This window comes from Uranotaenia lowii, chromosome 2 (genome assembly GCF_029784155.1).
Source record: "Uranotaenia lowii strain MFRU-FL chromosome 2, ASM2978415v1, whole genome shotgun sequence".
Classification (NCBI taxonomy): Eukaryota; Metazoa; Arthropoda; class Insecta; order Diptera; family Culicidae; genus Uranotaenia; species Uranotaenia lowii.
The window spans coordinates 249,975,854-249,991,693 of NC_073692.1; the positions used below are offsets into that span (position 1 = coordinate 249,975,854).

Sequence of the window (15,840 nt, forward strand, 5' to 3'; positions counted from 1 at the left end):
GACCAGCGCATTCTCACAAGATTACGCATCGGGCACACTAGGCTGACACACGCTTACTTGTTTGAAAAAAGTCCTGCTCCAGTATGCCAGTTCTGCGGTGTACGAACTACTGTCCAGCACATTTTGACGGATTGCCACGGGTACAAAGAAGCTCGAGAAGAATACAACATAAATGGAACAGTTAACGAAATTTTAAAAAACGAAGACTTACATGAAAAAAATCACTCATAAAATGTTTAAAGAAATGTAAAATCTACGAAACATTGTAAAACGATAATTAGCTAGACACGAATGCCATAATGCTGGTAAAGTGTCAAAAATAAAACCTAAAAAAAAAAATCACTATCTGAAACAATTAATAGCTGATAGCTGAATAAATTCACCTTTATATTCTTAAGTCTTATTTTCTTGAGTTCGAAAATCCATGAATATAGGAACTTGATCTCCTTTTCAGTCATTTTGCTTTTAAAAAGTATTAAAAATTCATTCCATTAGGTTCTATTTCAATTTTTTCATAAAATAACGGAGTTGGTGAAAACTACCCACTGGGACCTTAAAGCACAACTACCTACTTTTAGGTTGTTGTGCTTTAACCTACTAGTAAGTTCCTGCACTGAAGTGGCGATTTACACACTCATCTGGCGCAACCCCTTATAGTGTAGTTTTGATCCGTTATCGGATAAGACTGGGTTAACTCCTTTTTGGTGTACAGGCCTTGTACCCTTTATAGGGTACATAGGCTGTACGTCACATCGTCGGGTCAAATTTACACATTATTTCAAACTGCGCTTGATAGGGATGGGGGCTTTTTCTGATCTCAAGCAATGTTGCATACAAGGGAAATTAAATTAAAAGAAAATAACAGATTGAAAATTGAAAAATATGCAGCTTTATTCCATGTCAATCAATAATTTCAACAGTTTGCCATTGGTCATCCAGATCAGGAAGTCTGAAAATATTTTAAAATTTCAATAAATCGTTTTTGTATAAAATTCTAAAAATTTCACCTGGAAGCTATCGCAAGAAAGTTGGGGCCCTTCCAACTCCATCCGGTTCGGTTTCTGCTGATGAACCGCGGCTAAGGTTCGGAGAAAAAACATTTCTCGGGGATCAAACCGTTTCTTTCGCTTTTGTTCCGCCTGTTCCGAGAATCATTCATGAGTATTCAAATAACAATATACATAATCCGATAAATAATTTCAAATACTTACTCTGAAATTATTGAAATGATGTGCGCTTTCGTTGTTCGTTGTGCGCTTTCGAATAACAAACTATGACAACACCTTAAACTACACTTCCTGAAGCGTACTAGGCGTTTTCTAAAAAATGTGTAATATTGACCCGACCAAATGACCCTTTATTTGACAGATCGACGACGTTCGCAATAATGGGTCATTTTTACATTTTTAAGGGGTTCCGCCAAATGAGTGTGTACGTCAAAAGTACCTAGAGTGGGTTGTTTTTTCTGTCCGTGTATGTTTTGAACGTCGGTCGTACTTAATTTTGAGTTAAAATAAAGGAGCGTGTACCAAATTGTAGAATTTTCTTAGCGTGTATATGAACTCAAATAAGCGTGTATCCTAATTTTTCCGTAAAAAAACAATGGCCGAGTTTGTGTTCTTCGTGTTGGAACATTTTTGTTTTGTTTCATAAGTGAGGTAAAAAAATTGAGGAATTCTATATGTTTGAAACCCAGAACAAGGTTGATTATATCGTGTGATGTTTGTGCGTTGTAAAATTATCGGACAATTACGCGGCGAGAACCATTTCAAGTGATAGCGAACAATGGCGTCCGGTGAAGCGCATAATCCAAATTCGTGCATAAATGATCCTAATTTCACAGCAATATGCATGTTTCTGGAAAGGTTTTCGAAGGATTGTGGAATCGATGAATTGAATATCTCCGCACTTTCAAGGATGTTGGAAGATAATTCGAATGGTAGGTCTATTTTATTAATTTGTAATTGTGATTTTTATTTACGGGAACCTTCAAAAAAAAAAAAAAAATATAAATATAGAAACAGGTAATCAAATACCTATATAGTTCTTCCATAGTAACCTTTCATTAATTTAAAGTGATATCAACATTATCATTCACACTAATCATCCACCATAATTTCAACTATTGCGCTGTGCATGTATTGAGCTAGAATGAGTTCGAATGAAAATCTACCAATTAATTGAAAATCTACGGCACACCGCTGTTAATAAATAACAAACTACAAATAACCGCTTGATATCAAATTCGCCCTTATCTTCCCACTGGTTTCTCCAGGATAGATCCAGGTGTGAAATAATACATTTTTTATATTCCATCGTTTTTATATTGAAATACCTACTAACTGACCCGGTGTGCTTTGCTACATCTTCCAAAAATAAATGAAATTTGTGAAAACTATTAAAATTTAGTTAAGGTACACCGGGGTAAGTGGGGACGATGGCTATTAAAACAATACTGTAAACTATTTTTTCAAACTTTTAATGCAAAATGTTAATTTTACTTGAAATCTATCCAATAACTGAAAAACAGATACGATTCTGACAATAGCGGAAGTTTACGGTAACTTTTTTGTTAATTTTCTATTTTTGACTGCAATGTGGAGCAATTTTCTCGTTAACTAGCTGGCTCTTAATGAAAAACTCTACATAGAAACAATCCTAACATTCGAAACAATCTGTTAGGAAAAAAAATGACGGTTAAAATTAAGAAAAAAGAGTTTACTTGCAAAAATGTAATATTTTGTCCCCAAACCCTAACTCGGGTAAGTGGGGACGGCTTTATACATACTTGATGTTTACACATTTTTTCAATTTTCTCTCCTTCATTCAATACAATTTAGCTTTATTTAGCATTCGGATCATGAAAAGTTGAGGAAAGTATATCTTTTTTTCTGGAACAAGTATATATTTTCGATAAAATCGGATCTCGTGTGTTGCAACATAAATTACAGACAATTATCATTGAAAGATGCCTTACCTTACTAATAGTACCATGAACTTTTTTCAATATTTTGGACGGTTCAAGAAATAAAGTAAATTTGTTGAAAATTTACTGAGAAATCAAAAGGAAAATCTACCGTTCCCACTTACCCCATAAAGCGGGGTAAGTGAAGACACCAGCAGTCCATAACAACGTAATTTAGAAGCCACCGCTTTAAATAAGAAAGCTACAACTACAGTTTCGAATTTCATTACAAACACTCTAGGCCAGTGGTCGGCAACCTTTTGAGCTTTTTTTTTTTTAATTCTTTTTTCTCATGGATTTTAAACCAAGTAGGTTTATTCATCCTGAGAACCTTTTGAGTCGCAAGAGCCAAAAACCTTAAATTTTCAAAATTTCAAAGTTTGAAAGAGCCATAAAGATTTATTGTTTTTGTTTTTAATAGAAAAAAATCAAAATATATCCAACGTCTCAAAATCGCTTACTATTCTAAGCTGCCTACTCTAAACTTTTATTTCCCTGACCCCTCTACCCACATTTCCTTTTCAGCGTCAGCTTCCCACAGCTATGTAAACGCCACAACAAAAAAATCAAAATATATAAGTAATGATCAATGAACATTACTTTCACGAAAAAAACCTTAAACTCTCAGATTTTTCTTTTCAATCTGATTCTGATTACCATTAAGTACATGGATTCTCTTCTGGATCGTCAACTCTTCTAACATGGTTTGATTTCATATCAATTTTAATAATTTGGAAAATATCGAGTCAAGAAAGTTTTAAGTGTATATAAAGAAAACAAATATTTAGCCTGTGATTAAATTTTAAAATAGATTTTCATAATTGAAATTTTCATTTATTCTCAATGCTGATTCGAGTATGAAAAGCTGTCAAACTTTAATTTATAATCCTCGATTCTTAGTTTTGGAATTTTGTGCCATAGGAATTGAAAGGTGGACCACCATCTGTCACTACCACATCCGGAAAACCAAAACGAGCAAACATATTTACGAATTTTTTTATAACAGTTTTTGCAGTAGTCCCATAACGCATATGCTCTACCTCAAGCCATTTCGTATGACTGTCAATTATTAATAAAAATACATTTCCATTATGATGGAAAAAATCAGCATGAATTCTACTAAAAGGACGCACTGTAGGAATCCATGAAGATTTTTCCTTCGGCTTTTCTACATTTTCCATCCTAGTACAAATATTACATCCCTTAACGAACTCCTCAATATCCGGATTTATCCCTGGCCAATAAACTGTTCGCCTGGCCAGTTGCTTCATTTTTATCATACCTCCGTGATTTTTGTGTAACATGCTCAAAACTTTTTGTCTCAAAACAAAAGGAATTACTACTCTTTCATCAAGTAGTAAAACTTCTTCAACTATTTGCAATTTTTCCTTTTGAGAGTAAAAATCTTTAAATTTGCTGTTCACATTTCTTGGCCAACCTTCAACAATATATTTCCATAATAAACTTATCATCTTTTGTTTCTTTCGAAACTAAAGAAAAATCTAAAGGAAATTCTGTCGAAAAATTTATGCTGTTAACATTCTCTCCGTCAAGGCTCCTGGGAACTGATTGTTGCAAAGGAAATCGGCTACAAAAATCCGCGTTGGCCAATTTCGAAGCAGGTCTTGCAATGGTGTCAAAATGACACCCTAATGCGGATGAGGGTTAAGAAAACATTATCGATACCCGAAAAAGTCGAGTGGGCGGTAATAGGGCCAGTTGAACTTCCCAAAGTTTTGTTAATTATTTTGAAAAGCGTACATTTTTCGCATTCCACTAATTTTTTTATTGAAAGTAGAGCAGTTTTGGGATGTATTGGAAAAGAAAGCGAATAAAAATCTGCCGTCGTTTTTTTATTACACATGTTTGAAGTTGAAAAACCGCTTAACTGGGCGGTAGATGGTGACATGATGGTACTTTTAAATATTTTTGTTTTAACATACATACTGTAGCATTTTGTTGATCTTCAGTGTGCAAATTATTGACGCATGCTGATCCTACAAAGCTGGATTTCCAATTTGGAAAAAAGAAATCAATCCAGTCTCTGCCAAATAACGGTGTAAAATCAACATCACTTTGTAGGATAATCAAATTAAGTTTTGCTTTAATGTTGTTCAAATAAACTTCCACCCAAATCTGTCCGAAAATAGTCAATTTTGCTCCATTGACTACCACCAGTTTTTTTGAGCAATAATTAATAGCAGAGGTATTAAAAAACCTTCTATATAAAGGAACGCTTATGACCGATGCTGCCGATCCTGTATCCACCTCCATGGACAGTTTTTTTCCTTCAATCATAACTTGAATCATACATGGTTCATTTAAATTGCTATCAATTTTCATATAGTTGATGTCTGATTCGTCACTTGATGCATGTAAATTCATTCTATTAAACTTGTCAAATGGAACAACAGATTGTTGCTGAATCTCTTGTTCCACAAATTTGACTGCCTTTGAGTTGCATTTAGTTCCGCTATTGAGTAAAGGGCAATTTTTTCGAATATGTCCCCTTTCTCTATAATTGTTGAAAATTGCGTTGTTGTGCCCATTCCATTCTTTTTTATCACGCCTCATATTGTATCCATATCTATCTCTACTATCTTCTCGGACTCGATTACCCGGAAAATAGCAGTAATTTTCCCCACGATCACGGCTCCTACTCCTAGAACCTGGCCGATATCTTGACGCAACATCCCGCCGGTAGGGGTAACCCTCATCCTTTCTTCCCAAACGATGCTTTATCGAGAACACATTGCCTCCTGAACTCTCCCCAATCACCTTGGCCCTTTCTACGGCTAATTCATTACTTACTACCATCTTTTCGGCAGCCTCTAAGGTCACGTCGTCTTCCATTAATAGCTTATGCTGAAGCTCCTTATCTCTTAACCCAAAGACTAACCGATCGCGAATGGCCTCATCTTTAAATTCGCGAAAGTTACAATTCTCAGCTAACATTTTAATCGCGAGAATAAAGTTTTCAGCTGATTCTGTTTGACCCTGATCCCGTTTACTGAATCTGTAACGATTCATCAACGCTGGCTCCGATTTGTCAAAACGCGATTTTAATTTCTTTATAATTTCGTCGTATGTTAAATCATTAATATCTTTTTTAGGGAATAACAGTTTAATCTCGTCAAACACATCATCTCCGCTTAACGAGATAAACCAAGATTTCTTAACTTCCGGCTTAACCAGATTTAATTGGCAAAGTATCTCAAAACGCTCTACGTAATTGGCAAACGGTCTGCCAACCCTGTAGTGATCAATGGAACCAATGTTTCCAGCCATAATGAATGAGATCAAAATAAAATTGGCTAAAATGTTCAATACAGAACACAATCAGTTAAATAAGTTTGTTTACTCACGGTTTTGCAGCACAAACCTGTCTCCTCAGCAGCCTGTACCAGACCACAACAAACGCAACTCGAATCGATAGTATCAGCAGCAGCAGGCAACAACAACAGCAAACGTATCTCAGCAGCGGGCAACAACGATTTTTTAACAGCAAGGCAGCAAACCAATTTCCACAACAGTCCGTACCAGACCTCACCAGGAACAACAACACCCACAGCGGCAGAAATTAACTCCAACAGCATCAATTTTATGCCGCAAAACCAAAAAAATCCACCACGGCAACCGTCATCAAAAAAACCAACTCTCGCAGTGATTTTCTATCACACCGAAGCAAGCGATAAAGTAAGTGCCGATCCGCTTCTCACCAGAGTCAAACGAAAATGATTTTCCGACTCACGTCTCACTCGTACCAGCTGTCCGCTGTCGCGCTCTCTCACTGGTTATCGGAGCTTTTGCTTGCTCGGAGACGAATTCGCTTGCAGCTCACAACGTTAGCGTTAGATGCCAACTCAACTGGTTCGGTTCAAGTGATGCCGGGAAGTCTTGGAGCTTTGAAGAAAAAGAATATCGCTCACTCTAAAAATCAAAAAGATTTTGTTTGAGCTCCTTGTTTTCCCCCGTCGCCACTGTAATGTATTCACTTTATATAACAATATCAAAACTTAAGTAACTTTATTGAATTATAGTTTTCAGTAAAAAGAGGTTTTCCAAATAGAATAAAACACGGATTTCAGTTCGCCTCCACCTTAATTGATGGCTAGACTAAGAGTGATCTTCTATGATCATCTTTATTCTTTTGTAGTTCGAATTCTCTCTCGAGATAGTTCACGCTTAACTTATTTTATTAACAATTGCATTTGCATACATTGCATACCACAGTTGATTGCTTCGATGAGACAACTCTCAACACTACGAGGTAAGTTTTGCCTTTTTTTGGTGAATTTACCTTTTTTGTCTGCTCGATTCAGGTAAACTTTACCTGTTGTGAGGTAAGTTTCACCTCGGTGAAGTAAAAGTTACCTTTTTGGAATTAACAAGCATTCGCCTTTTTATCTCGGTAAAATTTACCTTTTTGTTATTTTTCGTGTAGATATAACATACACACAAAAAAAAAAAAATAGTAAAACTACTTGATCCGTGGTTCAAGTGAACAAAAGGCAACCATATTTTTTTAGTCAAATATGTTTTGTTGTTTAAAATACTTTACGCATAGCTATTTTACCATGTGCTCAATTTGGCTGCGCAAGTAAATTCGACTGCGTTTTAGTAAAATTGTCAATGAAATGATGCATTGTTTTACTTCGAGCATAGTGAAATTGATATGTTTCATGGTGAAAGTAGTATGTGTTATGATAAAGATTAGTATGCACGAGGTGCTTGATTAAAATAGTAAAATTAATATGCATGGTTGTTTATTTGCATGCATGCATTATGACATTATTTAAAACATGAAAATCCACACTTCCGACACACGTCGGTCAATGTGAGTGTGTTCTTCCGATGCTCTGGAAAGATTTTGAAAGTTATGAAACGTGAAAGCAGATCAAAACTTGTTTGTTTACTCACGGATTTGATAATTAATGATCATTAATAAGTATAAACAACAAGAATGTTTATTATTATTATTATTTATTTAATTAAGGACATTTTACCAACTTTTGGCATTCGTGTCCGAAAAAGAATTATACAAACTAGTTCTTAAATCTATTAAATTTTGTTCCATAAATCAACACTTTTTATGAATCGTAGGAGAGCTTTTTCTTTATCTGGTTCGTTTTTAGAATTTCGCAAATGTCACCGGTGAGACAGTGGTTTATCCTAGCTTGATCATCTTATATATAAAAATGGAGGCGTTTTCTTTGTAACAACATCACGTATGAATGGTCGGTCGGAATGAAGTGAAATTTGGTATCCGAGGGTTTTTTGGGTCAGAGATGCTTTGTATAATTGTTTCAACAATCTCACTTTTTATGAAAGGGGGGTCCCCATACAAAGTTATCTCTTCTTCACATCTTCTATATATATAAAAATGAATTTCTGTCTGTCTGTCTGTTCCCTATAGACTCGGAAACTACTGAGCCGATTTGCGTGAAACCTGGTAGGTGGGGGTATTGGAGGCCGGGGAAGGATTCTATTATAGGTCCAGACCATCCCTCTAACAGGAAGGGGGGGGTCTCTCAAATAAAAGTAATGAGTCGTCATAGCTCTTGAACTGATTAAGCAAATCATACCAAACTTGGCATGGCTGGGTTCTTGAGTACGAGGAATGTATTCAAGAATATTTGGTACCCCTCCCTCTTTCCAGTTGGGTGATAGGTAGGGGGGGGGGGGGCACCTTACAATTTTTCACATAACTGGAGAACTAATCAAGCTAACTGAACAAAATTTGGCATAAGAGGGTAGTGGAATACGAGAAATGGTTTCATGATTATTTCAGAGCACTCCCTCCTTCCATTGGAAATACAGGAAGGAGGAAGGGGCCTTTAATTCCTATTTTATTACATAACTTGAAAACTTTTCAAGCAAATGGAGCTAAATTTGACTTGGAAGGGTATTTGGGTACGATAAATAGTTCTATGAATATTTGGTACCCCTCCCTCCTTCCGGTTAGCTGATAGAAAGTGGGGAGGGGTCTCATTTACAATTTTCAGCATAACTGGAAAACTAATCAAGCAAACTGAACCAAATTTAGCGTGGGAAGGCATTTGATTACGAGAAATGTTTCTATGATATTTTCAGAACCTTCCGTTCTTCAAGTCGGAAAATCTTAAGGGAAGAGGCTGCTCACATACAATTTTTCACATCACTCGGGAACTTACCCAGCTAATGGAACGAAATTTGGCTTGGGAGGGTATTTGAGCACAAGGAATGGTTTTGTGAATATTTGGTACTACTGCCTCCTTCCAGTTGCGTGATAGGAAGGAGAGAGGGGGGCTCCTTCACAATTTTCCGCATAACTCGAGAACTAATTGAGCAAATGGAAACAACTTTGCCATGGGAAAGCATTTATATACGTAAAATGGTTGTTTTCTTATTTGGAACTTCTTTCTCCTTCAATTGGGGATACAGTTAGAGAAGACGGGAGCTCACATACGATTGTTTTGCATAAACTTAGAACTTATATAACAAATGGAACATAATATGACACGGGATCAATCATACAATCGAGCAAATGGAACAGAATTGGGCATGGGAGTGTATTTGAATTCACGGAATGTTTGATCATGACCTACCAGTTAGGGGATAGGTAGAAACAGGGGCTCCGATACTAATTTTATAGCATAAATCGACAACTAAAAATGCAAACGAAACCAAATTTGGCTTGAGAGGGTATTCGAACACGAGAAAAGTTTTTTTTCCGGTGGTTTAACATCCCTCCCTCCATTCAGTGGAACGATATATTTGTTTATTTATTTGTTTATATATTTATTAAAGTGGGAAGAGGGTCACTTATACAATTTTTTTTAAATTTTTCGATAATTAATCGAGAATATGAAACCTTATTTGCAAGAGAGCACTGTGCACTGACAATGTTCCTTCGATGGTTTGAGACCCCTTTCTCCTGCCAGAGTTGAGATACAAATTGGGGAGAGGGTCACCCATGTTTGAATAACTTATCGAGAATGAAGCCATATATGACATGGGATCGTATTTGTATACAAGAAGTATTTTCCTGATGTTATGAGACCCTCCTGCCTTCCATTAGGAATGAAGGAATGGAGGAGGTCACTCACACAATTTGTATAATAATCCGAGAACGAATAGGTAAACTAAGTGTCCCGTGACGATATTTTGTTGCAAAAAATGTTTCTAGGATAATTTCATACCCTCTCCACATTAAAAAATAACAGCGATTAATTAAGATTTCAAAATAAATAAAGTTGCAATTTTATTTTGAAAAAATATTTACAAAATTTTAAAAATGAAATTAGAATGTTGAGCAAATCAACGAAAAGTTAAATAGCCAGGTACCACAAATTTCAATAACTTTTGGAAGGTGTAGCAAAGCACACCGGGTCAGCTAGTATCGTCTACAATCAACAAGTATATGCTGGACTGTAATTTGCTCTCCACAATACTGGCAGACAGGTGGAGGATTCTTTTCGAATAAGAATGAGTGGGTCAAACGAGTATGACCTATTCTCATTCTACTTAGAATTCTCTGCTCGGTTGCGCTTCTGCGATCCGTTGGTTTGGAAGTGCATGTTTTAATTCTCCTCAGGAAGTTCGTCGAACATCTCCACGTATTTTTTCATTTTTCTCGTATTTTCTCTTTAACTAATCGTTTTTTATCTTGAGCGGGAACAGCAACAATCGGGGGAGATTCATTACAACCGGATTTGGCTAATCTATCAGCTCTATCATTGCCCGGGATGCCTGTATGGCTGGGTATCCAGGCTACAGTTATGTTATTATTGGCCAACATTGTACGGGTCTGTTGAATCCATGGGTGTGTGGAGGTCCCTAGTTGCAGTGCATCAATGCAACTAGCAGAGTCAGTCAGTATAATTGTGTTTTCATATGGGTTCGCTTTAGATACTGCATGTTTCAAAGCAAAGGCCTCAGCCGAAAAAATGCTACACATAGCTGGAAGGCCAAAGCATTCTTCAACGTCATTTCTTAAAATTCCTGCTCCTACTTTATGATCTTCCTTCGATCCATCAGTATACGTTTTAATATGGGCATTGTATTTTAAAATAAAGTTGGAAAAGACTGGACGAACAATCGAGCTAGTAGTACCAGCTTTGATGTTTTTACATATATGTTGGTCGATATTTATGTTGGGGCAATACCATTTTTGCATAAAGCAGTACTCTACTTTGGAAACTTCCGGTAAAATCAAATTCGTAGTCAGCTGTAATAGTTCTTTAACCCGATAGTGCAGGGGAATATTTTCTGGGATAAATTCTTTTTCAGATAGCCGTATAGATAAGGTTGACAGACGTTCACTGGTAAGCAAATTAAAAGGCAAACAACCAGATTCGGCTAGGATCGAATCCACAGGACAAGAACGAAAGGCTCCTGTAGCCAGTCTTACGAGTTCATTATATGTTGATGATAAAGCGCCATTCATTCCGTCGATGTTGAGGCTAGTAAGTCTACTGCCATACAAGAGTTTTGAGACAATCAGTGACATACCAGCTTTAAGGAGAATGTCTCGATTACTTCTGATACAAGAATGTTTACCATAGTAAAATTATCATACGCACTTATGTTTTTGAGTCAAGTATGTTAAAAGTACCATGTGCCAAGTATTTTGTTGATATATAAAGTGTCTAACTATAATTAAGAAAAACACACTTACTGAGTCTTTCGGAGATGTCAATAAAAAACACTTCTGTTCTGATTTGCCACTAGTCGAAGACTGCCTTATTTATTTATGTTTACTAGGTACGTGTTATGCAGAGAGAGTAATTCCCTCTCTCTTCAAACCACTCAGCGAATGGGGTTTGGAAGTGAAAGTCGAAAAACATAATAATTCTTCCCTTTTAAAATTTCACTTACATCTAATGCTTAATTTTATTAATTTACTAGCAGACCCGGTAAACTTCGTCTTACCCTGTTAAATTTGGCGTCCATTTTCCAATTTTTCTTCGCTGATCAACTTTTAAAATTTATGTAATATTGAGTTGTTAATCGTCTCGCTTTTGTGAACATGTTCTAGTTTTTTTTAAAATTTCTCTCATTTCCGTTTACTCGAATTGTCCCGCTTAGTTCTATCGAAATAAAACCCAACAATTTTAATTCAGTTCTACGGATCTTTTCTTAAATAAACAAATAAATAACTTTCAATAAATCTTACATGCAACTTTCATGAATACTTTTTTATTAACTTTTCTTTCATTCAGATTTTTTGTATATCAACGAATGGTCAGGTTTCAGGTTCTTGTCTTAAAATGGTTTATTTTTTTCAGTTCGATGTTATCGTCCAACTTGCTAGCCTATTGCAAAAAAAAATCACTTTTTGTAACTTTTTCCATAAATAATTGTATGTTGATAATATGTATGTTTCATTTATTGTTTACCATTTTGTTGATTTATTCCACTTTGTTCGAAATAATATTAAGGTTTGAATCGAAATCAAAAGTTTCTCATTTATTGTATTTTATTGCATATGATACTTTATGAAAATAAAGTTTTGAATATTGAGACAATTTTTAGAGTATTTGGGAGCTAAAAGCGCTGCATTAGGATTAATATTCCTAACGCAGCGCTTTTAGCTCCCAATTAGTTTTGGGACAGCTTTTTGTTCACCATCCTCACCCCTCGAAGTAGTTTGAATTAATATACATATTTTCACCAAAACCATGTTCAAAAAGTTTTTCTAGATACCGAACTTATAGATATGACACATTTCAACTTGAAGTGTTCCCAAACAGCATTTGCCATGGCATAAAATCTGGCAATCTTGTATACTGCAATCTACTTTTTTTTATATTGATTAATGAAAAAAAAAATGACCCAATGAATCAAGGAAACGATTGGTATGAAAAATAGAAAAAAAATATGTTTTTAATTGAAGATCGAAATAATGTTCTGATTTCAAAATATCCTGAACATTGTTGGTGGGGATCTGCGATTTAATTTAAGACTATGTAATATTTTCAAGATTCAATAACATTTAATGAAAAGCAGATTTGAAAAAAAAAACTAAATAGTTCGAAAAGAAATAATCTGTTCAGGCTACGATGGTTTCATGAGTTCATATCATTTTCTGGAAAATTTCATACTGAAATAACTCAAAACCTTAAAAAAATAAGTATTTTTTTTTTGTAAATCGAAACTCTCAATAGAGGAACACCGGGTATGATAACAGTGAACCTGTAAACAGTTTTTCGGTAAATAATTTTAGAAAAAGTTGAGTTTGTTCAGTCAGATTGTTTATTTGGGCCCAACCATTTATAAATGAAGAAATAATGTATACATTTTATGTAAATTTTGAACGTTTGCATTCGCTCTAGTGTACCTTTTAACTGGAAATTCTTCTTAGACTATTGATAACTTACACACATGGTTGCAAAAAATTCTTTGCATTCGGCCTTTAAATAAACATCAATCCTATTTAATCCTTCTTAAAGGACAGGCTCTTGTTCAGTACATGTGTCTGTTCATTTTTAACGGATTTTGTTGTTGTTCTGTAAATTTAAAGGCGCTTGATTTATCTTCAGTTAAGAACATTTGTACATGTTCGAAAAATGTTTCTAGGCGTATTGAATTATTCAATCGTACGTAAATCTTCCCACTTTCTTTTTTTCATGTGCAGCAGTATCAAATTCATGTTTTTTAGACAACCATTGCTGATTCAATTAACATGAAATAAAAACAGTTTTTATATTTAAAACCGTTTAAATGGTTTTGATTTTATCGGTAAAATATCAATCTGGGTCACATCTAGGCTTCATTTATTCATATGTGCTGTACAAATAAGCTAGGAATCAAGAAGAAAAAAACACATCTAGGCTTCATATCGCCGCCACGTGCATTGAAAGTATGCTTGGTTGAGAAATAGGCGCCCAAGTATTCCCACTAATCAGTATGCTATGCCCTGGTTACTATCCTCTCACGACGTTTGTTCGCGACGCCTCGACCATAGAGACGAATAACAAACCGCCCGCTCGGCGCCCAAAGGAAAAAAATCTCGAAAAAATGGAAGCCATGACTTTTATTTAATTCAAAAAACTACTAATTTAATTATTACGGACAATTAATGCGACTTTCTGTTGTTTTTATTCGATATAAACCGATTCGCATGGCTACAGAATATTCTAAAAATAATTTCATTCGAATCGTTTGGGTCATTTCGGAGGAGTAGTACTACAAACACCGTTACAAGAGAATTTTATATAATAGATAGATAATTCATTTATTTTCTAAAGCTATTCTTTTATTTTTTATTCTGGCTGATCTCCTTACGATTTCTAATTGTGAATTGTTTTCATTTAAACTTCTTAATTCATTGTTGCCTAAACTTGTTTCATCTTCAAAACCTTCCAATTCTTCTTCTTCATCTCTTCTTCGCTTGTTGGATACAATAGGTATTAGAATATTTTGTCGGGTCGACATCTTATTCTGAATTCTCATTTGTTCTTTGTGTACGTTGGTAATCACGCTTCCACACGCCACCTGAAAGATGTTCAAAGAAATCCGTTTAACAAATATTGCCTCTATCCACTTTTCCGTTACATTTTGTTTGTAATTTCTAATCCATACTTTGTCACCTGATACTAAACTTTCAAACCTATCTTTTGATTTATCTTTTTTTATATTATTCTGCTTTCGTTTTCTATATTCAGCTGTGTTTTCACTCATGTTTTTTGAAAAATGATTTTTAGGATTAATTAAATCAATTAGCGTTTTTGGTTTGTAACTGAATGTTTTCTCCGATGGGAATCTTTCTTCACTTGTTATACAAGTGTTTCTATAACTTAGTAGGAAATAATTTAGTTGATCTTCAGTGTCCCATAATCGGATTTCTGGCCCCATCAAATATTTTTTAAATACGTCTTTCACCAACCTAACCATCCTCTCTGCTTGACCATTGCTCGATGGATGATAAGGTGGACTCTTAACAATTTGAACTCCTTTGCGTTTGAGGAAGTTGATAAAGGTTTGTGAATTAAAGGGAGGGCCATTATCTGTTACCACGATATCTGGCAATCCAAATATCGAAAATATTTTGGAAAACTTCTTCACAACTTTTGTGGCGTCCGTACCATGTTTCATCCGTTCTATCTCTATCCATTTAGAATAGCTGTCAACAACAATTAAAAATATTTTTTGCCCAAAATAGAAAAAATCTGCGTGTATTCTACTAAATGGTTTGGTTGTAGGGATCCACTTGGAATCTTTTACTTTCTCTGGCTGTGCTGCCGTTTTACAGCATGTTAAACAATGACGCGCATATTGCTCAATGTCTGAATTTATACCTTCCCAATAAACAGTTTGTCTCGCAAGCTGTTTCATTTTAACAATCCCAGAGTGATTTACATGTAGTAATTTCAATACTTTTGGAATAATACTTTTTGGTATAACTACACGATTTTGGAAAAGCAAACAACCATCTAATAACTCTAAATCTATTTGTTTTGAGAACATATTTTTGAATTCTCTTTCAATCCTCAATGGCCAACCGTTTTTGACGAATTTCAAAATTTGATTCAACACTTGATCTTTCTCTGTTTCGTTTGCCACCTCCACATAGTCCAAAGGCATTGTGCTTCCATAATTTAAACTCTGTATCACTGTTGTGTCTAGATTTGAGGGTACAGTTTGTATCAAAGGAAATCTTGAACAAAAATCAGCATTGGCTAGCTTTTCTCCTTTCCAGTAGCATATGTCGAAATCATAGATTGATAACTCTAAAACATATCTCTGAAGTCTAGTAACAAAAATTGAGTTTTTTCCCTCTTTTCCAAAAATTCCTATTAGTGGCTTATGGTCAGTATAAACTGTAAACTTGTGGCCGTACAGATATTTATGGAATTTTTTTACAGTTCAAACGAGTTCAAGAGCCTCCAAAT

The 15,840-nt window shown here is 35.1% G+C and overlaps 2 protein-coding genes across 3 annotated transcripts in view; one reads left to right on the forward strand and one right to left on the reverse strand.

Annotated features, from left to right (window-relative positions):
- Positions 1 to 15,840, reverse strand: part of LOC129743880 (probable serine/threonine-protein kinase DDB_G0277071) — a 329,957-nt gene that overhangs the window by 87,492 nt on the left and 226,625 nt on the right. The window lies entirely within an intron of this gene.
- LOC129743878 (remodeling and spacing factor 1-like) overlaps positions 1,570 to 15,840 on the forward strand; it is a 91,680-nt gene continuing 77,409 nt past the window's right edge. Inside the window, exon 1 of one of the 2 annotated variants that reach the window (XM_055736108.1) lies at positions 1,570 to 1,939. In XM_055736108.1, the coding sequence (XP_055592083.1) occupies positions 1,786 to 1,939 (154 nt within the window). In that variant the 5' untranslated portion in view covers positions 1,570 to 1,785. The remainder of the gene's footprint in view (positions 1,940 to 15,840) is intronic. The other variant, XM_055736109.1, reaches the window with a different exon arrangement.